Genomic DNA, 14,983 nt, shown 5'->3' with positions numbered 1-14,983 from the left:
AGAGAAGGTAGATGCTTTACAGTATTTTGGCTGCAGGGTGACTAATAGTTAAGGACTTGTGCAGCAGCACTACAGTGTTGTGTGAGATTGCTCTTCCACGTCCAGTCTCACCTGAACAAGATCTCCAAATAGCCTGTTGTGTAAAAAGGCAGTAACTGAAAAATCAATGAAAATACTGTGGTACAACAGTTATTGATGATGCACCGTACATTATGGCCTTAAATATACAGTATACACTGTAGTGCGTCATTAGATTTAGCAACTAATACTGGAATACAAAGATATAGGCCAAGTAAAATTTATTCATAAATTAACAGATAAAAATAGGTGAACATAGTCAAAACATAAAATAGAAGAGTGTAAAAAAACTCAAGGCCCTTAATGAAATCAATATAAGCGTAAGTGTATGCTAATGTTCAAATATGTTATGACTGAAAAATGACATTTATTTTGCTTTTTCTAAACCACTCGCTCTCCCACACTCCATAGAGAACATTTACATGTTTAGCTCATAGAGAAACGTAGAGTTACGTAGGTGAAGCCAAATGACAGATTTCAAAAGTCACAAATCTGTGTGTTTTTAACCCACTGAAGGAGGCGGTAGTGGATCAACAACTCCTGTGGCTTGATGAAAAATCGCTGATTTTCTCAATGGGATTTGGGGCAGGGAGGTGAAAGTTTTTCAAACACTTGAAAAAGCTTAAAATATCACTTTAATGTGACGATTTACTTACTAAACTAGTAACGCCAACACAATACCTTGAACAGTATCAGCACATAAACATGACTCAATAGTGCAGCTAAAGGTAAACTTAAGTTTGAAATGATCGCTATAACACACACACACACACACTGGAGTGAGGCCTTCCTCTGGGAGCAGAGCAGTGAAAAAGAGAAACAGGTCTGAAATGAGCATGACAGTAGAGTCCAGTTGAATAGTGTGATGCTTTTGGACCGAGCCGCCACAGCTGCATGATGGGATACAGGTACGTGATCCAGCCGTTGAGACAAAATGGATAGAGGATGTTGAAATGTATGAAACGTTTGTATGAGGTTTGCTGCTGACGACATTGCTCATGCCTCTTCTCCACCCTGAATGCCTCCCCTCCTCTCTCTCTCCCCCTTTCCCCACTCCCCCGTTTCCCCCTTCCACCACACTGTTATAGTTTTGCCTTTTGACCTGTTTCAGCCTTAGCACACAGCTTGACCTCCGCTGACATATTGTCAAATTTGAAAGTGTTATAATGTCAGAAGCACCAAAAAATGTAGGTTGTGCCTACTCCAGTTAGACAATGCTGGTACATTTGAAATACATTTGAAGGTATTGTGGAGTTCAAGTCTGTGGGAGCAGGCGGCTAAGGCTTGCACTCTCTGATGAAGTCACCTTCTGACTTCCCCCTGGATGAATATTTCTCCTCTTGCCATTAACCTGCTGATTTTCCTCTCCTCTCATCCCAAAACCCGACTGTAGCCAAGATGTCCGTCTACAAACGAATGAAACTGGCATGTTGTTTTGATTGCGGCCGTTCAGAGCAAGACTGCTCTTGCATGTCAGGCAGTGTACATAGTAACATGGACACCCTTCAGAGGGCCTACCCACTGTCCTCTGTCTCTGTTCATGATTGCGCAACCACTTTACGTGCCTGTAAGTTACACCGCCCAACACATGCTGTTTTGTGTCTGTGGTGTGTGTGTGTGTGTTTGCTCTGTGTGTAACTGCGACACACAGAAGTACATGTATATGTATGTGTGTTTGCGTAATGTCGTCTCCGTGGTGTGACCTGTTCGTTGTGACTGTAGCTGTTTTTATGGCAATTTGTTTATTATATTTTTTTGGTTTATACACAAATCTATCGACCTGTTGATGTACCGACCTAAAGCTAGCTACAAACCTACCTTTCTGAAAGGTAGGCAAATCCTAAAGTGTACCTTCTAACGTATCCCTACCTACCTACCTACCTAAAGCTACCTACCAATGTAACCAAAACCATACCTACTAACCTACTCCTACCTACCTAAACCTAATCATAACTACACACCCTTACTTACTCAACCAACCCTAGTTTTGGGTAGTTAAAGCTAAATCTAACTGAACCTACCAACCTAAATATCCCCATCTACCTTCCCCTCATTTTACCTTCCTACTTAAATCTATTTAGCTAAACCTGCCTACCAACCTCACTATGACTACCTACCTCTAACCCTACCTCCCCACCTCCCCAACAACTGACCTATGTTGACCGTTATTCCAACCACTTACCCAACTAAACCTATCTACCTCATACTAACCATCTCTGCTAACCTAATTAGCCATATCATCTAACCCTACCTACCTAAAGCCTCCTACTAACGTAACCAAAACCATGCCTACCAACCTAGCCCTATCTACTTAACCCTAAACCAACCTGCCTAAAGTTAACTACCAACCTACTCCTACCTACTTAAACCAAACCATAACTACACCAACATATGGCCCCACTTACACAACCATCCCTACCTACTCAAAGCTACCTAGCAACATAACTAATATCCCCTTCTACCTAACCCCAGTTTAACGACCTACTTAAATCTATTTCACTAAACCTGCCCACCAACCTTAATATACCTACCTACCTACCTACCTACCCAAAGCTAACTCCTAACTTAACCCTTCATACCAACCTCACCCTAACAACTGACAACTATGTAACTGTAATTCTAACCATGTACATAACTAAGCCTATCTACCTCATAACTAACCTTATCTATCTAACCCTACCCACCAATCTAACCAAAACCATACATACGAACCTAATCCTAACTGCTTCCCTACCAGTAAAACTATCCCCAGCTACCACTAACCATACCTACCTAATATCTAGCCCTAAACCATCCTGTCTAAAGGTAACTACCAAACTACTCCAACGTACCGAACCCAAGCCATAACTATGCAAAACATACCCCCTACACAACCAATCCCTATGTACCTGCCTCACACTCATGTACCTCCCAACCGAACTAGTCTTATAAATCCAACCTACCCTACTCTACCTACCCACCCCTAACCCTACCTACCCAAAGCTGTCTAACAACAAGACCCAACATATAAACACCAACATAACCCTACCTACCAAGCTTAACTTACTTGCATGGCCAATCCTTCTTACCTAATGCTAACTATCCCTATCTACAAATTGACCTGTTGAGCTAAACCTACCTACCTACCTAACCCCAATTGTCCCTACCTACATAACTAACCCATCTAATGCTAACTGTACCTAAGCCAACCGACCGACCCAATCAACTCTATCGATCAGTTGTATATTGACGATTTGACTTTTGTCTCTTGTATCGTGTGTGTGGTGGGTAAACGGTGATGGTGGTGATGTTGTTTTCGTTGTTGTTACTGTTCACTTCTGTAGATGTCAGTCATGTGACCGTATATCGCAGATATACCACATGCTGCATCGGTCATACAGTCGTGTGATTATGTGTCTTTATGTCTTCAAGGTAAGATGTTTGTTTACAATAATGGAACGTGTTTTATTATGGAGATATTTTACCCTGCTGTTTGAAATGTCTTATTTTGGTTTTATTTTGAAGACAGTTTTTTTTTTCTTTTTTGTTTTTACACTTTTGAGTTGAAGATATATATTTTTTAACTCCTGTTCTCCTGCAGGAGTTTTATTTTTTTCCACATTTTCTTTAATTTACGTTTATCTCACTGATCAAATGTTATTGGGTTGTTGTTGCATTGACTAAGAATCAAAATGTAATTATTTGAATTTAAGTCTCTTGAGGTTAACTTAAATTTAAAACGACTTCTAGTGGTTAATATGCACTAATTATCGTCCACTGAAGTTTGATTTAATTGTATAGAGGAGAATTGGAGCGATATTGGAGACACTTGTTTTGGAAAGAAACTACGTTTTCCTCCAGTAACTCAAAATATACATAGTTATTTAGAAAATTACCAATTTGAACAGAAAGACTAACATTATATATGATATTTTATGACGTAATTTGTCAGGTTCCAGTTTGCAAGAACGTTTGTTGCACTTATACGTCGCAGTAAACCCCAAATACCCGTGCTAGCTCATTTCCTGATTGAAAATGACATTATTTACATGTTTATGACCATTTTTATGAACGTGATGTGGTTTTAGCAGCTTGTTGGGATTTTGGTAGAAAAGCAGATGAGGTTGTTGACATTTTCTGGTTGTGGATTTGCTTGTGCATAGAAAAGCCCCGGTTTAGAGTTTGAAAAGATGATAATGATATTTTTGTGTTATTTCAACATTCGCTCCTTAAAATAAAATCAATGTTTCATTGGTTTAAAACATGCTAGGCTGATGCTGTCAAGTCTTAGCTACACTTAATGAGTTATATAACTCACTAACTATAGGTTCAAATCATTTAATTAATTTGGGTTTTACAAATTGAAGTTATTTATTTGAAGTTTTTCCTTTTACAATTTTCAGTTCAGCTGAATAATTTGGCTTAAATATTTATTTGCGACTGTAATTTTATGTGCAATATAAGCATATATTTTAAACTTAAATGTTCTAAAACTTGTGAACTTGAATTTGTTTCATACTTTTTGAATTGGCTTAAAAAATAAAAGCAGTGATTAAATTGCCGATTTCCTTCAAATTATGAGCCAAACATACGTCTCCATTTTTTACCTCCAATATGTGAAAAGTGCATCACTTTTCCAATGAATTGTGTTGTATAATTTCGCAAGAATGTGAAGTTCAATCATTTTTGTCACTGTCGAAATTGCAATTGTACACTGTAAAATGAAATGGAGCGGGACTAAAATATTGACTACTGCGCTCAAAAATTAGGATTAAAAACTCCAGGTTAAACACTAAGTTAAATCATTTTTGTCATGTTCAGAATTTAAAATAACAAAGTTTTTCTGTGAGACCAGGTTCGTTCGAGATGTTAGAAAAGAAAGAGAGTGTTTTTGTGAAACACGGACGTGAGAAGAGATAAATGAAATGGAGAGGAGAAACTAAACGAGAATGTTGGCTCGATAAAGACGAGGTAAAAGCTCCTGGAAGAATTTTCCTTTCCAGTGGATACCAAAATACTAAATTGTCCGTCAATTAGACATGGCAGCAGCAGCAGCAGCAGCAGCAGTAGAGCGAGCTATCAAAGCCACTGGCTTCAGACGCACACAGATCTGATTTCCTTCCTCGACGTTCTCTCCCACCGTCTGCCCAACTCGGCCGTGATTAGTGTCAAAGCGGCCGTGATGAGTTTGGCTCGGCCCGGTGTAGTTCAGGATCCCCTGATACCAATTACTGGCCATTACATGGTTACTGATCTCACTTCTCCCTCAAACCCCCTGTAGGATTTCAGGAGAAAAACCTCCTCTGTCTTGCGTTTCCTTAACTCCTGACTTTTGTCTGAGCAGAGTGAGTTTAGTGGAGTAAGTGCTTTGTCGGGCTCTGTCCGTCAGGGATTGTTGGATTTCCTTCCTTCCGTCTTTCTTTCTTTTTTCTTCTTCTCCACGACTCATCCGACAGGATAAGACGCCTTTGTCCGCGATGACTTCATGCTCTCACTCGTTCATCCGAGCTAGATTTGTCTGGTTCTCGTATTGAGGATAATTGATTTCTTGGATTTTTTTTAACCCTAGTTTAACACACGCTTTGATCTCATACTGTATGAACTACTGAGTGAGTGAAACATAAACACTTTATAATGAATAACCACCTTTTTAACTTACTGCAAAAAATGATCTGCAACAAAGTAAAAATAAGCCAGATTTATGGAAATTGAAAAGTGAAAAATTATCTTCACTTAAAAAAAATATCTAATTTTGTCTTACTGAGGTAGAACAGTTTATGGTAAACTCTAAAACAATGCTTTGTGTGTTTTATACAGAAGTAAAATTCACTTACACAGATTGGTACAACATTTTAGTGGATAGTGGAACTTAGTGGAACTTAATGAGCCCTGGAGATGAATAATGTGATATTTGATTTAAAATAAATAAATACTTCTGTAACAGTCGATTAGGATTTAGATTTTTTTTAACTTTTCCGGCTAATACGACAATTTCGTAAAAATGTCTGTATTTGCAGATGATGTGAATATTTCTGACTCAGATTATTTCCTGCAGTGTTCAATATTTGTCAAGCGAAAACCTTGACAAATTTGAAAATTTTTGACATTTTTGAGATTTGAGAAGACATTCAAAATGTTCAGACCCCATGTTTCTTCCAGACATTTTGTAGAGCTCAGAGTTTTTAAGGGTTAGAAACAAACTCCTGCTGCTTTTATTCTTCCTGTTAAACCTGTATAAACACCAGAAAACGTCCAGACCCAGATTTTGCTTCTTATATTTCCACGTTAGAAAATGTCTTTCGTTCACAGAAAAGGACAGATTAGATTCTGTGGGGAACCACCGTTGACATTTCATCTCAGCCACAGCTACTTTGTCCGTGGACAAACTTTTAATGAATGAACAGCACTTTTATCGGCCATGCTTTGAATTTTGGTTTGGATTTGCAGTGTTTTTGCCCCGGGGCTCCTGAACTTGTGTTGAGTAAAACACAAGCTTGCGTTTTTGAGAGTTTGGAGATGAGAGGGAAAAACTAGGAAAGTCATGGTCTGACCAATAATGTTTTTAAATGTTGGCTCAGAGCGGGTTTTGCTTGGTCTTGATGTGGTTTTTACTGAGGATCTGGTCTTGATGTGGTCTTTGTGTGTGACCTGACCACCATCACAGTCAGTGAAGAAGCTTCTGGAAAAAGCAGGATATGGACCAGACTCTAGGGATTAAGGATAAAGGGAGCTACGAGATAGTTTCAACCAGGTCACAACCTTCCGTGTGTGTGTGGACACAGTGTGTGTGTGTGTGTGTGTGTGTGTGTGTGTGTGTGTTGTGTGTCTGTGTATGTATTTGCATCTCATTGCTGGACGATCTGATTTGTCCCGACGTGGAAATTATGTTTGCATTTTCATTTTCTCCGTCGCCAAACGTGTCCTGACAGATTCTGTCCACCAGGCAGGACTTGAACCCCCCACCCCACATGCCAGCCCACCCACCCCCCCCACCCTCTGTCTCACGGTCGCCTCACGACACCACAGATGCTGCTGTAAAACCACAGTTACTCAAATTATAAGAGACAGAAACCAGAGCCGCACGTCAGGTCCTGGTTTCAGGATCCGTGTCATAGGCCCACACCGAAGTCTGACCTCTGACCTTTATCATATGTCAGCAGCTGCACTTAACAGCCGTTTTATTAGGTACACCTTTGCTTGTCAGCTCCACCTTTGTTTGAAAACAATTAGTAAAATAGCCAAATTTGCTCAAAATTCTTAGTTTAAAGGGATTTTTTTGAAGTGTGATTGTGTGAGGTTTGAATATAGAGTCGGTTCGATATCTATCTAGAATTTTTCTGTCCAAAAATGACAAAACAACATAATTGCGACTTAGATGGTGTACATTTACATTTCTTTGTTTTTAGCAGTTTTTAACTTTCTCTTTGTGTAGAAAATGTGGTTTTCATGTTTACGTGAAGCTTGTGTGTGTGTTCTTTACGTTGGAGTCGTCGTTGTTGTCCAGTGCTCTGACCTTAAATGGATGTTAGCTAGAGTCACTGTTGAATCTGTGTAACCTCAAACCACAGTTTTAACCCCCCGCCCTTTATTTTAAACCAGAAATGATCATAATTACAGTGTCATTACACCTCATAGTAAATGTAATCACCTTTTCCTCGATACAGTTTTTCCCAAATCACAAAATAACGGCGTGATTTAGCGACTCATTTACACACACGCCTGTAACAATCAATGTCATTTTGACTTAAATGACATAAAACATAAAAATCTTGGCAATAAAAATGGTTTGTGGACCCCAAATTTTTTCCTGCGACTCACGTGTGGGCCCCCGACCCGGTGTTTGGGAATCTCTGTCTTAAAAGCATGCCTCAAACTAAGAATATTAATTAATTCATTCACCTTGTCTGCATTTGTTTTCATCATTGTTTTTTTATTATTAAAAATGTCTTTTTGTACGTTTTATGTCCTCATGTCCTTCCTTCCACTGTCCGTCCACTGCTGCTGCTGTGTCGTCCCTGTGTCCCTGATGTCTGTGTGTCTCATCTTCTGTCCCTCTGTGTGACCTGTGTCCACTTGTCTTTTTCATTCTCCTCAGCCAAATATAAGTATAACGGATATGTCAGATCACGTAAGTGTTTGTTTCCTCTGTCCACAAATCTCTGCCGTCCTTTTTTCACTGTTTAGCTGCTAAACCTCGTCCTCGTCCTCTTCCTCGTCCTCCTCCTCCCTCTTTATGTCACAGTAGAACACGATAAGTTTTGCCTCAGCCTTGTCTCTGTTGTTGTTCTTCTCCCTTTAGCTCATGTTGATGTTTAAAAAAAAAATCCTCAGTTTTTACCCTGTAGTTTTGCTAGAAACTAAGAAATATATACATATATTTATATATATATATTATAAGATATATATATATATATATGTATATTATATGTAATACCCATGTTAGTTCCATGAAATATTCTTTTTTTTTTTCTGTATTGTGCTGCTTGTAGCAGCAGATGGCGCTACAACACCAGGGAACAGTGGAAGTCAAAAAGAGGCCGGGGTTCGTTTCAAAGCTGATTGCAATTTAGGTAAAAAAAACAAACCTAAATAATAATAAGAATAATTAAAGTAATAAGAATAATAAGAATAATGATGCATTAAGAATACGTTGTGTGTATTTATTTATTTTTTGTTCTTCTTTTATTTCCTCTTTTAAATAGCGGCAAAACCTTTAGAAATAGAAGCAGTTTTATTTAAAAACTGTAAAAACAAAGCAGTGCATGGCCTATTTTTATTGTTATTGTTATTATTTAAAAAGAAGCTGTTTTGTGTCATTTGCAAAACAGCATTTTTCTGTTTTCTCCTCTTATTTTCTCCACCTCGTCACAGTTTTTTACATGAATGTGAACCACGTGATTAGTGTGTCCAGGACAGATGGGGACAGGGGACGGACGGTTGGGGGGGGGCCGTTTGTCAGTGTCCGTGTCACGGCGGCTGAACGCTCAGCAGAAGCCAGCGCTGCTGCCCGTGTTTGACAGGAGGCAGATGATGAGTCCAGGAGCCGTCGGTGGCTCGGCGTGAATCGGGGGAGGCAGCTGACGGTCGACATAAACGTCTCGCTGTTTATCGCCCGCGGCAACGGGAGCACGAGCTCCCACTCTGTCGTCCGAAAACCAGCAAAACTATCAAACCTGAAGACCTGAAGAAGAGCAAATGAAGAGAAACTCCCCCACTCTTTTTATTCCCTCTGAGTCAAATTTACAACCGTGATATTTTACCGTGTGTGTGTGTGTGTGTGTGTAGTAGAAGGTCACCACTGCACATTTTCACCATAAAAGAAGCACAAAAATGGACTCGACTGCATGTAACCAAAAAAATCATGTAATATTTAAAGTTAAAGGTCCATCAATATGATTTTTCTTTTTTTACCCATATTTTTAACAAACATTACAACAAAAAAGCTGCTTAACTTGTCGTCTCTCCGATCTACATTTAATATGAAATTATATAAACTGTTTGCAATGGAAAATAATGTATAAAGTAAACATTAAATACATGAAACAAGTAAATCAAAACATACAAACAAAAATGACATCATTTTTGTTTAATAATTGGTAAAAAAAAAAATTATTAAAACAGGCAAATATCAGCTAAATAATCAGTCTACCTTTAATTATTGTATGTCTTTTTAAAAAAAAAAAAATCAATAAAAAATGAGTAATAGTGTCAAACTTTTAAGGCTCCTTAGCGTTAAACAAAATATTTAAGGTCTAAATCCAGATTTGTAACCAACAAATGAAGTCCATAAATCGTCATAACATTAATATTGATAAAAAAAACATAACATCATGGTCAACATACAGTAATCACAACATCATTTCAGTCACACATTTACAAATTAACACTTAAACGAGATAAGATAGCAGCAAAGTTAAAGGTAAATGGTACAGTTACATTAAAAACACTTATTAAAATATTGTACTAATAATATATACATGTAAATAAAACTGGATTTACAGTTTATTAAATTAACTCCTTTACTTTTAAGTTTTTTCTTTCCCAGTTTAAAGTAGACTTTTTTGAAATGATTCAGTCTGACTCACACTTTGATATAAATAATTCCTTTAAAAATGAAAGTGATTGTGTTTTACACGTTTCTGCGTGAAGTGAAACCACCTCGTCTGTTTTTATTTAAACCTCGTGTTTTTTCTGTAGAAGTGAGAGAAAAAAAGAAGAAGCTTCTAATTAATTCATGTTTGTCAAAGTAAATGTGTCTTTGAACGTCTGCGTGAAGTTTAAACATCTGTCTTTAGACAAAAAAATCGAGGTTTCCTGCTGTTTTCATGGTCCGAAAACTTCAACTTTATTGACACGTGAAAAGGAGACGACATCGCGCGGGACAAAATGAGTCGGTGATGAAGAGACGCGTTTGATTCTCACGCAGTTAAAAGTCTTTTCATATTAAATTAGAACAAAAAAAGACAAAGAGCAAACATTGAAAAATGAGACAATCGTTGCTGCCTTTGATCTGCACTTCCATTCATTTACTGAAGGAGAAAAAGAAGCAGAAAAAAGGTAAATAATTTTAAAAAGTGCCAACATTGTCAAAATCGGTTAAAAACTTAATATTTTAACGATATTTTAATGATATTAAAAATAAAACAAGAACATTATTGTTGTGATGATAGTAATAAAAACAGGAATATGGGAGTCAAAATTGCTGACTCAGCATGACCAACTAAAATACGCTGAATAACCATTCCCAAATAATCAAAGGAAATGCTGACTCAGCTGACTACACTTAACCAGCATTCCCATATAAATGATAGCGTTGATGTGAAAACTGGAGCAATATCGTCGTAAACACTGACTCAGCATTCCCAACTAATAATAAAACGGGGAAAAAAAACATGTGACTCAGCATTCCGAAATGGCGGCACTCCCAATTGCTGACTCAGCATTTCCTACCAAGGAACTGAAGAAAAAAGGAACTCTAGATGTGATTGCTGACAGCATTTCTTATTAAGACAGTAAAGAAAAAAGGAACACCCTTAGTTTGGATTGCTGACTCAGCATTTGGGAATGGTACAGTACTTTGGAATTGCTGACTCAGCATTTCCTACTAAAACAATAAAGAAAAGGGAAAACTATAGTTGGGAATGGTATATTACTTACCGACTCGTTTTTCCAAGTGTTTAACGCGTAGCTGAGCACTAACTCATGAGTCAGCGCTGACTCATGCTTCTGTCTCACCCTCTTTATTCTCCATTGTTTGACAGTCATGGACGACGTTAGACCTTCGTTCAAAAAGCGATCAGTAAACTCCGCCTCCGCCTGCTCCACGAACCATTTCCTGGACCCCCCGCTCAGCCCGGCGAGAATCTCCGCCAACGTCCCCCTCGTTAATAACCGTAAAGGAAGTCTCCTCCCCCTCACGGGGCCACAGCCCACCGCCGCCAATGCTTCGTGGCTCCGCCTTAGTCTGTCCGGCCCCGGAGACCCCGCTGCCGCCGCCGCGTCCAGGTCCCTGTGGGCCGAGAGTCGACTGAGCCGGGCCCGCAGTCTGCCGGTGAAATACCGCTACCACCCCAGTAATGCCGTGCTGCTCAGTCACAGTAGGAACTGTAGGTGGCGCCGTTAGCGGGATGCATCAGTCAGTAACACCCAGCTCGTCCCTGTCGCCTCCATTTTGTCTTGTTTTCTGCATGAAGCTTCACTCTGACCCTGAAGCTTTGCATGGATTAACTTGCGCTGTTGTTGCTCCGGAAATTTAGAAAAACAGATTATTTTCAATTTGTATTTTGTTTTAATTGTGTTGCTAGGATTGGAAAAATTGACCTCTACGAGAGGAAATCCACAAATCGTCAAACTTTAACCCAGTGGCCGCAATTTAGTGAACTTTATTGTTGTAGAATTAAGCGAGAAAATGTTCAGTTTTGACTCTTTTTGTTCACAAATTAAGTTTAAAACGGGAGGTTTCTGTAAAATAACATGGTCACAAAATTAAGTGCGTGGCATTTTATTGATATTTTATTTGTGTGGTGACGTAAAAACATGGTGATACGGCATCTTTTATTTATTTTCCTGCTTTTAAAGGCTGCTGCAGTATAATATTGAGACATATAGTGAGATATTTTGATATAGTTAAATGACATAAAATTACATTTGAAAACTCAGTTATCAACTCTTTTTCAATTTCAAGCCAATTTATTTTCATCAATATTTTTTGTGGATTTAAAGGCTGTTGCAGCACAAAACTACTGAGCTATTTAGTCAACAGTATACTAATAGTATATTAAATACTAATTCAAATTATTTTAATGTTTAAAATGTAGGTCAAATAGTTTTTTATTTGGCAGAAATTGAAGATAAAATAATTTTACTGAATATTATACAAATCGTTTTTCCTTAACACTGAATGAGCCTTTTATATTTATATCAGGAATTTTTCCAGGTTTAAGGTTAAAGTTTTTGGATGCAATTCTTTATAGGCAGTTTTTAATGAAAATATCCTTCATTAAAAACATTTAAAAGCCAAAGAAATACAGTAAATATCACTTAAAATGAAAATGCAGTGTGTGAAACTGATTAAAAACATGAGATTTTTAATTTTAGAGTAAATTAAAAATAAAAGCATTCCAGGTTTGTATCAAGATAAATCTCGTTTATCAAAGTTATTATTCATGATCAGTATCGTCAGTCGCTCAGTGAATGTATTTCTGATGTGGCATTTTTTTGTGCATTAGAGGAAGAATTATTTGTTAAAAAAAAGGTGTGAGTGAGTGGCCCCCCCTGCAGGACAGGAAATGTCAGGCGGTGACATTTTAATAGAAGCCACAGTCATATTTCCTTTCTGTTATGAGCAGAAATGAAGTGACAGCATGGAGATAATAATGGAATATTATCTTTGGAAATAGCCGCAGCTTTTTTTCTTCTTTTTTTTGCACTAATATCATGCTGTGTTATTGATTCCTAACCAAAGGACTAATGTGGCTTTTGAAGTGACAGTGACTGCACTTGGCATTTTGTGCTGAGAGGTCGCAGAGTGTTGAATGAACGTGTGAAAGCTCTTGTAAAAAAAACAAACCAACCCTCAGACAGTCGAGAAGATCAACGCGACTTCTCTTTCTTCTTCTTCCTCTCGTGTCTCACTGGGACTTAAGCAAAGTTTAAAAAAATATTTTTTAAAAAAACAATTCTCTTTTGTTTCTTGATGCTGCAAAAAAAGACGTTTGACGAGGAGCTGAACTTTAATCTGACCAAAAATAATCTCAACCACGTAACACCAAAGTGTCAAAAAGGGAATATTTAATCTTAAAGCTGCAGTAGGCAAGATCACTTCCCAAATTTAGCAATGTCATGGCCCGTGTTAAAGCTGCACTGCGTAACTTTTTTGGTGATTGTCTTTGACGTTTTTTACTCTGCCGAGACGCAACTTCTGAGTTAATCGCATTCCAGTTAAGAAGTCAGGGGGTGAAATATTATATACAATATTATATTTTGGGCTAGCTATTGTTAGCTTAACATGGTATTTTGCAATGTAGCAACATGTCCACTGATAAAACTCGAACAGTACTATGTATGCGACTGAGTTAATGTGAAATAAATATGACTTAAGTGCAATTAACAGTAACAGTAACTGAGTTTTTAGACTATTAACGCAAGTGGCGGCCATCTTGAAATCCTGTGTCATGGTTTCTGAGGTCGCTCCGACTTTAGCAAAGACTAAACAGAGTCCAGAGGAGGAGCAGATGTTCTGTGATCCATAACTCCACCCTGGTTAAAATAATCCTGCCTACTGTACCTTTAAAACAAACCATTGATTTCTCAGCTAAACCTGTGAAAAACGTGAGAGGCGAGCGACCTTCCTCTGCTGGAGGGTGACGAGCGTTTACTCGCTGCTTTTCATGCTCCACTGACTCTCAGCTCCGTTAGCGCAGCTTGTCCTTCATGATGTGTGCAGACAATGCTAACCTGGCATGGAGGCAGACCTGTAGAAGAGCCATTTAGTACCAGGTATTATATTCTATTAAAGGGGGTATTTAAGGTTTTTTTTTCCTGTGAGACTGTGACATACTTCACCGAGCAAGCTGCCGCCTTGGATGCTAACTGGCTGCCAGCAAAGACGCTTATTTTAGCTTCTAATTAAAGGTCCACGATATCTTAAGAATTAGTTTGCTGCTTTATTTCACTGCTAGACTTTGCTGGAGCTTGATTGGCCGTTAATTTCAAGCAAGCATCACTTTGTGAACCTTTCGCTCTCTTGCACCAAATCCCATAGAGAATATCAACATTTTTAACATCACAGTGACACAGGAGCCACTGCTCTACCGCTGCCTTATTTGGTAAGTTTGTGTCACTTAAGCGAATCAAAACAAAGAATTTCAAATGCAGAATTCACAAAATAACATATTATAACGTATGTTCATGGAGGCAGCAGTGAATCAGCAAGTCCTAGTTTGTAAAATCACTGATTTTCTCTATGGGATTTGGTGCAGGAAGAGTTAGGGGTTTCTTTCATGATGTGTGCTAACAATGCTTAACCTGGCATGGAGGCAGACCTGTAGAAGAGCCATTTAGTCCCAGTATTATATTCCCTTAAAGGAGATATGTAAGGGGTTTTTTTTTTCTGTGAGACTGTGACATATTGTTAGCACTGACTTCACTGAGCAAGCTGCTGCCTTGGATGCTAACATGGCTGCTAGCAAAGGAGCTTATTTTAGCCACTTCATAAAAGTTTCACCTCATAAAATATACGTCAGTTTAAGTCCATGACATCTTAAGAATTAGTTTGCTGCTTTATTTCACTGCTCGACGAGTTTTACTGGCAGTTAATTCAAGTTAGCGTCACGCTGTGAACCTTTCGCACTTCAACGCTTTTTAACGTCAGGTTGACACAGGAGCTGCTGCTCTACTGCTGCCTAATTTGGTAAGTTTGTGTCAC

General features: G+C 38.4%; 1 protein-coding gene across 31 annotated transcripts in view; it reads left to right on the top strand.

Annotated features, from left to right (window-relative positions):
- The window catches only part of LOC122781676 (calcium-activated potassium channel subunit alpha-1), a 171,481-nt gene that overhangs the window by 122,319 nt on the left and 34,179 nt on the right, over positions 1–14,983 (top strand). For 6 of the 31 annotated variants that reach the window (XM_044045594.1, XM_044045596.1, XM_044045593.1 and 3 more), the window contains 3 exons: positions 1,472–1,645; positions 8,153–8,185; positions 8,547–8,627. The exons of 15 other annotated variants lie outside the window; for them this stretch is intronic. In XM_044045594.1, coding sequence (XP_043901529.1) covers positions 1,472–1,645; positions 8,153–8,185; positions 8,547–8,627 — 288 coding nt within the window. The remainder of the gene's footprint in view (positions 1–1,471; positions 1,646–8,152; positions 8,186–8,546; positions 8,628–14,983) is intronic. 10 more of the 31 variants (XM_044045601.1, XM_044045600.1, XM_044045599.1 and 7 more) reach the window with 6 other exon arrangements.

The sequence above is a fragment of the Solea senegalensis genome, linkage group LG15, assembly GCF_019176455.1.
Source record: "Solea senegalensis isolate Sse05_10M linkage group LG15, IFAPA_SoseM_1, whole genome shotgun sequence".
In the NCBI taxonomy this organism is placed as follows: Eukaryota; Metazoa; Chordata; class Actinopteri; order Pleuronectiformes; family Soleidae; genus Solea; species Solea senegalensis.
Note: the sequence above shows the minus strand (reverse complement) of the source record. Positions and strands in the feature narration are given on the sequence as shown.